Source organism: Microplitis demolitor, chromosome 2 (assembly GCF_026212275.2).
Source record: "Microplitis demolitor isolate Queensland-Clemson2020A chromosome 2, iyMicDemo2.1a, whole genome shotgun sequence".
Lineage (NCBI taxonomy): Eukaryota > Metazoa > Arthropoda > Insecta > Hymenoptera > Braconidae > Microplitis > Microplitis demolitor.
Genome location: NC_068546.1, coordinates 21,457,926 through 21,467,102, shown reverse-complemented (window position 1 = coordinate 21,467,102; position 9,177 = coordinate 21,457,926). Strand labels below are relative to the sequence as shown.

The 9,177-nt window shown below is 27.3% G+C and overlaps 2 protein-coding genes across 2 annotated transcripts; one reads left to right on the top strand and one right to left on the bottom strand.

Moving 5' to 3' along the window:
• The first annotated feature begins 1,426 nt into the window (after positions 1 to 1,426).
• On the top strand, positions 1,427 to 5,632 carry LOC103579611 (THO complex subunit 4). Its single transcript, XM_053742929.1, has 5 exons — positions 1,427 to 2,110; positions 2,301 to 2,438; positions 3,238 to 3,385; positions 3,466 to 3,612; positions 4,206 to 5,632. The coding sequence occupies exons 1-5, from the start codon at positions 1,901 to 1,903 to the stop codon at positions 4,331 to 4,333; spliced, it is 771 nt and encodes a 256-aa protein (XP_053598904.1). The 5' UTR covers positions 1,427 to 1,900; the 3' UTR covers positions 4,334 to 5,632.
• Positions 5,633 to 5,894: 262 nt separating this feature from the next.
• On the bottom strand, positions 5,895 to 8,707 carry LOC103579610 (ubiquitin-conjugating enzyme E2 S). The gene is made up of 5 exons (XM_008561049.3): positions 8,366 to 8,707; positions 8,059 to 8,206; positions 7,738 to 7,928; positions 7,095 to 7,223; positions 5,895 to 6,412 (listed from the first exon to the last, which is right to left on the bottom strand). The coding sequence occupies exons 1-5, from the start codon at positions 8,372 to 8,374 to the stop codon at positions 6,260 to 6,262; spliced, it is 630 nt and encodes a 209-aa protein (XP_008559271.1). The 5' UTR covers positions 8,375 to 8,707; the 3' UTR covers positions 5,895 to 6,259.
• Positions 8,708 to 9,177: the final 470 nt, after the last annotated feature.

Here is a 9,177-nt window from a genome sequence, read left to right as displayed (position 1 = left end):
AATATTTTGAACATAATTCATTAGTATAGATGTAAAATATAAATTGAGTCGTTTTGAATCCTATTTCGTAATTAGAGCTGTCAATTAGTTTATACATTACAACATTTTTAAGCTCCTTTAATTTTTATAACTTTAAATAAATTACATAGTATTTGAAAATTTATCCAGGGAATTTCCAAAAGATCTTCATTTAAAAAAAAAAAAAACGCATTGTAATAGTGCGATAAAAGTGTCTGAAGAAATTCAAAAAATTAATTATGTCATTGCATACTTAACAAAATATATTATTAAAATTTTTCAAGTGTTCAAAACTGGTCCTAAAGTGGCCAAAAACAGTACTTCTACATGAGTGTGAATGCAGCAGATATGACAAATTTTAAATTACAAATAAACGAACTAAACAATTAAAAATATAAAAATAAAAAAATGCACATACTGATTTTTAAATTCTATAAATGCGGATTTTTTTAATTTATTCTATTTATATTTAATTCATACATTTCAAAATTTTTGAAATTGACAATTGTCAGTTGCATTCATACTCATCCTTCTACCCTATTATATATATTTTTTCATTTTTGGCTATCGTCCCTGGTGGGCTACTTGCCAATTACTGTTGTTTTTTATTGAATGTTTCTGTTTAGTTGATGATATTACTTTTTTTTTTCTTTTTCACGTTTTTCTCAATCTGCTCTCGACGTTCCACTATCAGGGCCTGATACTGCGTGTATATATTTGATGAATGTATGAGATGAAGTATAAGTCTGTGTAAACGATGATACAAGTTAGTCAAGGTCTAATAATTTTTGGAATTTTTTCAAAACTATAAATAATAAAAAAAAAAGATGTTAAAAAATTGCACATGTGATTTTTTTAATTTTTAGAAATATTATTTTTGTAATCATTTTATTCATTTACAATTTTAATTATTCTATTTATTTACAATTTTGAATTTGTCTGTCTGTTACATTCATGATAGTAAAGTCAGCAGATATTTGAAATTAAAAAAATTTTTTTTTTAACATAAATAATGAAAAAAAAAAAAAAAAAGAAAAATTTCTAAAAAAATGCACATGTCAAAAATTTCATAAACTATACGTGCAGTTTTTCAAAATATCTTTGTAATATTTATTTTTTTTCTTTTTAAAATCAAAAAACTTTTGAATGTCTGCTAACTTTATGTCAACTACATTCACACTGATAAAAATTCATATTCAAATATTTGAAAAATCAGTACGTTTTTTTAAATTTCATTATTTTTTATTTATTTATATATACTTAAAATGTATAAATTGTTCATATGCTACATTCACACCATGACAATGATTCACAAAGTTTCAAAACTCATGAGAATAAACCCAAAAACAACTTCATAGACCAATCAGCATCAGTCTATTCCCTCACTAGTAAGAAACTCTCCCACCACTAAAAGATGCCTATAATTAGAGGCCGAGGACCATTGAATTTCAACTAGTTTAGTGTTCAGTTTTCCATTACCCTCAGTCTGCTTCAGTCGTGTTCTGTCAGTTCGATAAATTTATTTATTTTATTTTGTCAATTACACAGTAGTGTAATTGTGTTATTTTATTTATCAGTACTTAATTAAATAATAATAATAATAACACAAGTATACATATATATATATATTTAGTGTGATCACATGAAAATCCGGCTTTCGTAGTTGAAAACGAAGGACACGCAGACGCGCATTATTTTCCTCTCTGTTTCTAAAGTGTTCGTACGCACACCGCCATTTTTATTGTACAGCATTATAGTCAATTGTAATAATCCGGTAGTGTGTTAAGTTGGTTCATCACATTATCAAATACAATAATTATTGAATTAAAAAAAAATCAATAAATATTTTAATTGATTTATTATTAAATAAAGTATATTAATAATGAAGATGGTAGACAAGATTGAGATGAGTCTGGACGATATAATAAAGCAAAATAAAGGAGGAAGATCGCGTGGCGCGGCTAGACGAGGCAGAGGATCCACCGGTAATTTGCAACGACGAGGTCCTCGTGGATCACCCAGAGCTGGTGGTGGAGTTATGCGAGGACGTAACCGAGGTGGAATTTCACGAGCGGCTGCTTCTTACACACGAGTAAGTTTTTTTTTTTATTTTTCTGTTGCATTTTCTCAAGGCTTTTAACCTCTTGTCATGATCATGGCGTCGGGTGTTGATGCATAAGGAATTTTAATTTTGAGAAATGTGTGGATTAAAGTTGATGATATTTTGTGTTTTTGGGTGTTCATTTGAAGAATTGTGGATTAATTTTATTTTTTGTTAACAGGGCGATGTAAATAGTGCGTGGAAACATGATATGTTCGAGGGCGTCAAAAAAGTTGGACGAGGTTCAATCGGTAGCACAGGAACTACGAAACTTCTTGTGTCCAACCTTGATTTTGGAGTGTCCGATTCTGATATTCAGGTAATATGTTATTTTGTATTATACTGAAAATGGCCGACATCTGATTTTCTGCTTTTTTTCAAAATGATAGATTATAAAAAGAAAATTACACTTGTAGTTTGTTTAATTCTCTATGTGCATTTTTTTGCAATTTATTTATTGAAGAAAAAATCCGAAAATTTTTAATTGTCAACTTAAGGACCGATGGTACTGAAGTTAGCCGATGTCTAATTATTTTTGGAAGTTTTCCAAAACGATAAATTATAAAAAAAAATTGCACTTGTAGTTCTTTTAATTTTCTATATGTGCATATTTAAAATTTTTTTTTTTTTGTAATTTATTTGTTGTAAAAATAAAATCCGAAAATTGTTAATTATTCGTTAACTTCAAAATCATTACTTTAATCTCTTATTTATTTTTATTATCTACCCAAATATATTTATTTTGATTATTTTAATATCGTAATCTTATCTTTTACATTTAAATTTCGTGAACAAAATTTAAGCCTAAATAATTTTAAGTTAACAATTTAACTTGAAAATTTTTCTACCAATACTTGAACGCCATTCTTAAAAAAAACTTAATTTTGTAATGTCAGATGTTTTACTAAACTAATCGATGAAAACTAATAGAATTAATACAAGATGTATGTCGTGATTAAACTTTATTGATTTTTTGTGTACTTTAATTGAAGTAATTAAATGTCCATTATAATTAATGATTCTATTACTTTATGACGCCACCAAAAAATAATAAAAAGAATATTTTTATTTATATAATAAAGTGAAAGTCTAATGACAATTTTATTTTATTTTTTCAGGAATTATTCAGTGAATTCGGACCATTGAAATCTGCGTCAGTGCATTATGACAGGTCAGGACGTTCTTTGGGATCTGCTGACGTAATTTTTGAACGGAGAGCTGATGCGATCAAAGCTATGAAGCAATACAATGGTGTACCTCTTGATGGTAAATAACTTTACAATTAATAATTTTATAAATTTAATTTAAATTAATATCATAATTAATATTCAAAATTGAATGATTAGGTCGTGAAATGAACATTCAAGTCGCTACATCTGAATTGCCTGTTACAACATCAATTCGTGGATCATCAAGACTTGCTGCTAGCAATTTCCCCCAGAGATCAACGACGAATCGATTCCGAGGTGCACGTGGGGCTGGTGCGACAAGAGGTAAATTATATTTACATTAAATCCATTTGTAAACTGTGCCCCTCCCTTCATTTTTTAAAAAGAGTCAATGGTTTTAAATTGCAATGACCATATTACATTTTTGACAACTAATTAAAAAAAAAAGTTGAAGCAATGACCGAAGAAAAAAACAATTTCACAGACAGATTTAAAAAAAATATTATTTACAGTTGACATCAATTAGGAGCTTAATGAAATTTAGATAATAAATTTAAATAAAATTTTTGTCAATAGAAATTTGTAATGAAAAATTTTTTAGGCTGAAATTTATGACTGAAGTTAGCCATCGTCTAATTTTTTTTTTTTTTTTTTTCAAAACTATAAATTATAAAAAAAAAATATTTAAGAAAATTGTATTTATAGCTTTTTTGAGTTTCCACATGTGCAATTTATTTTTTCTTACAATTGATTTGTTGATAAAAAAAAAATTCAAAAATTGTCTTCCAACTTCAGGATCATAAATTTACTTACCAAATTTTTTTCAACTCTGCTGTAATTTTTTAAAAATTAATTAATCAAATTTTCTTCATTATCGTAATTTTATAAATTACTTATTGTCAATTATTGAATTACAGGTCGCGGTGGTGCGAGTGGAAGACGAGGTGCCGGTGGACGAGGAGGAGGTACTAGAACACCAGCGAAAACCCCAACTGCTGAAGAGTTGGACGCTGAATTGGAGGCTTACGTAAAAGAAGTCAAGTAGCCAGTTATTAATAAAAGTTGTCGTGATTAAAATAATAATAATAATTCATTTCTTTTTTAAATATATCGCGTATATTTCTGATTACTATAACACTTGAAAGTGTTGTTTGTCGATAACTCATAATTAATGAACACGATATAATTATTTAATAAATAAGCGGATAAAATTTAAATAATTATTAATAGAAATAAATTTTCGAAGTCTTACAAAGGACTTTAGCATATAAATTACGCCTAGCACTTTCATCATTATTCATTTTGAAAATGTTATTGTATCGTTTGTAATTAAAAAAGAAATGGTACAAAAATTAAAGGTAATTTAAATAAGATAATTACCTTCTGATTGATTAAATGATAACAAAGATAGAAAATAATGATTCTTTTTTTCTTCGTAATTACTTTTCTTTTTTTAATTAAACTAACAAATGTAAAAATTGATTGATACAATTTTGAAACATCATTTAGTTGTAGACTTTAAGACAAAAGATTATAATGATTTATAAAATACTTATGAATTTTGTATGTAATCTTCACGTGCGTGTGACGAATACTAATTGAAAAGTAAAAAAAAAAAATATAGATTGAATTTATCTCGAGCTTATTCATTATCCAAAGTACGAGCACATTTTTATTTTATAATGCTTTTTATTATAACTATTTAACAAAACTAAAATTGATTAATTTTTAAAGCAAAAATAATTAAATAAATTTTTTTTTAAATATAATTTTTTTATTTTAGTTTTAAATTATTTTAATAATTAAAAGTTTATCTGCGATCTCATGTCTTAATTAATAAATAGTTTATTAAGGCTGTGAGATTATTTAACATGAATCTCTTGTCTTAGTATACTTATGCGTTGATAGTTTGAATAAGTGACAAAAATAATGAGTAAAGTAATGTCACAGTGGGACAAATGCATTTTGATTAATGAATGCGTTAAAATATATTTAATTACAGAGAAAATAATACATAACTGAAACAACCTAAAGCCATAATGTGGTTGAAGACTGAATCCAAAACTATTTTCAGCCAGGAGATAATAAAATGGTTTCTGAATTTTAAAAATTGACTTCATTTATTCCAATATTTTTTCCTTCATTTTTATTAGTATATAAGAAAGTTTTTTAAGCTCTAATCTATGTGAAAAAAAATTTTCAAAAAAATTCGACATGTATAGAGTAGAAAGTTTACGGGGTGAATAGATTTTTGAAATGTTTCGCATAGAGATGCTGATAAGGTAGCAAAAAGTTGCAAGCCACCCCAACTACCTCTTAAGCAGTAAAATTACGTAAATTTTTTGTCTGAAAATGCCCTTAATATCTAATAATTTGTTTCTTTCAATAAAAAGTTAAAATTTATTTCATATAATTATAATTAAAATTTAAATAAATTAAAAAAAAATGAGTAATATTTATATTTATTACTAGTAAATGTTACATGATAATAATTTAAACAATTTTGATTTGTGTGAAAGCATTTTATTTGAGTAAAACTCATCTAATTACGACATTATTATTATTATTATTATTATTATTATTATTATTATTATTATTAATATAATTATTATTATTATTTTGTACATGTTTGTAAAAATATTTTCTACGTGAACATAATGAAGGGCTACGATTTAATTTATGCAATTTAAAATAAATCTGGTGAAAAAAATGATAATTTAATGTAATGATATTTTAAAATTACTTGAGAAGAAATTAATAAGCAAAATATTAGTTGATCGTAAAGTCTAAATACTTAATGATAATTATCAGTCATGAAAGAAAAAACAATTTTTTTTTAAATTTAAATGTTAAGGTTTTCTCTATAAAGTTATTGGGTATTAGACATTTGAAACCACACCGAAGAATTTTTTTTTGTTTTTTTTATAAAGGACAGGATCGATAAGGATTAGATTAAATATTAATAACTTATTTATAATCGCTTGAGCGTTCTCTTCTTATCTCTCAACATTTTCTTTTTCTCAGCGGTTATTTTTTTGTCACTTGCGTGTTTTTTAGGAAGAGGTCCGCCAATTTCAGAGGAGGTACAGCTCTCGAGACCAACTTTACTGCCTTTTCCACCTCCCTGTTAAATAATTATTTCAATTTTCATTGTAAATATATTATCATAAATATTATACACATATGCAATATGTTTACTAAACACCAAACGTTTCATTGGAATTGACTTCTTCAGAGCAAGACAATGAAATTAAATAAAAAATATAAAAACAAGACATGGTGGTAAAAATAAACAGTAGTTATTATTTTTTGAAATATAAATATTAATTTAAATTGTAGTTATTAGTCAGCTAAATAGAGCCCTGAAGAAGACGAAACGTTAATAATAATGTAAACATATTTCATATTAATAATTTTTTCCCGCTATTGATATATAATATTTAATACTGACAGTAGCAGACATAACTTTTTTTTTCTTTTAAATAAATAAATAAAATATTTATAAGGTAAAAGATCTCGTACTCGATCAGACAACTAGTACCTGATCACTCATGTATTTGTACAGTTATATTTAGTAAATATATGAGTGATAGGGTATCAGTTTCCTGATCGGATACTAGATCTTCTACTAGGTAAAAATTTTTGTGCAAATTTTCAATAATTTTTTCTTAATTATAATTAACGTGTTTATAAAAACACTAAAAATGTCGGATATCTGCGACTATCAGTACTATGTAATATTGACTATGATGAATATGAATAACGATATAGATTATTATAATTAATTTAATTTATTAATAACTTACTTGAGCATGAATTTCGGTCATCATTTTAGCTCTTTCGGAATAATCATCGTATTTCTCAAGAAGCATTTTCCCTGCCTCTTCATTCAAGGCAGATTCGGCATTAGGTACGATGAGTAGGCACTTGACAGTCTTTAAAAATAAACATTTTACATAATTAATATAAAATTATCATTACTGATTATTTGTATAATTATATCGATGATAATAGCGGGAAAGGATTATCAGATGCAATATTTTTTATTTTATTCTTCAAAACTCTTGATGAAGTCATGAGTTTAAGTATGGATTTAAAAAATTTTATGTTGCTAAATATAATTATAATTGATGATGAATTTACTTAACGATCACAAACATACTTGGAGTGATCGTGTACTAGTTCCTGGGTCGAGTACTGATTCTGTAATCGAGTACTAGGTCTTTTATTTAAGATTAAAAAAAAATTACTTGTAAGTTAAAAGACCTAGTACCTTATCAGGAAACTAGTATCCCACGGGGAAATAGTACTCAGTTAAAGAACTAGTACCTGATCACTGCATACATTTGTACATCTACACTTAGTAAATATACGTATAGAAATACATAGAGTAATCGGGTACTGGGTCTCTTACTTAACGAGATATTTAAAAAATAAATAATAACTCACTAATAATATATGTTTTATTCCAAGATCAGACTTCCAATCTTTCTTCAAGGTGTTGACACAAATTTCTCCATTTTTCGCAACATTTGGATGGAAGATTTTGGTAAGGAAGAAAGCTTTAGGAGGACCTTGAGGGAAGTCCTTGCCTAGAGCAAGTTTAACTCTGAAATGACCGTCCGCATAAGGAGTACCAGCTGAAAAAAAATTGTTCACATCAAACAATCAATTCCACTAATAATTACCAACTATTTTAATTCACAAAATGTCATTTGTTCAGTGATAAAATAAAAAACAATGAATAGCACGAGGTGAAAGGACACTCACCAGGTCCCTCGATGACAGCCTGAATGTCAGTGACATCTTCATCATTAATGATAACCCGAATGCCCTCAGGAGGATGGCTGACCAGTTCTGTCATTTCTTTGGCTACCCTCCGTATAATTTGTGGTGAAAAATTCTCGACATTCGATATCTGAAACAAAAACTCTGACAATAAATTTCTCCCGCGTTAAATTTTTGTCGCCCTCATGCTCGCGTATGCACAAGAGTTTACCCAGAGGTAAACAACCGAGCATCTCAATAAAAATATTATTATATTTATTATCCCAGGTATTAAAATTCAAATTCTTACCGAACTCATCCTTGGTGTTAAATGTTCACCCCCAGGTCTGTTAAATAAAATAAAAACCAACTGAATAATACGTTTATTACTAGTGTATGCAAGCGATTAAAATCTTTAACGTCACAACATCGGCATGGCATCGCCCGCAATAACCAACATTTTGAACAGCTGACCAATCACGATGCGTTTTGTAGTTAATCTCAAACCCAGGCACTTTTCACCCTCTACTTGCTACCTACTTCCTTTTTTTTTTCTTCTAATTTACCTCCAGTTTCCACCACCAGTTACACAGATGTAAATTTTATCACTGATGCTGATGACACATGACAATTTTTACCACCACAGGCTTCAAGACCCACTACTTTTTTTTTACTTAAATTTTCAACACATCATTTCTACCAACATCACAAAGACATCAGGTTCATTTCTACCAACATCATCAACGTCGACAGGACAACGATCACAATTACCACCACTATTACCAGTATTACTTGGATATTATCAAAGTCATTGTCATTGATTATCATCATTATCACTAACACGCAGTATTAAATTACTAATACACAATAAATATCAAAATAAAACTTACTTGTCTGACTACTGGGTGATAATCTACTTAGAGAATTGTAAGTTTATTATTTTATTTAATTGTTTAAGTCATGGTTTATTTATTGACGTTTATTGATAATTACTTTTTAGTATTATTGGAATTATTTTTACCAATAATTAAATCACTGGTTTTATTTTATTTTATTAGATATTGAACAGCGAATTTATGATGATTGAATTTATTGATTGAAGTCTTTGTAAGTAATTGAAGA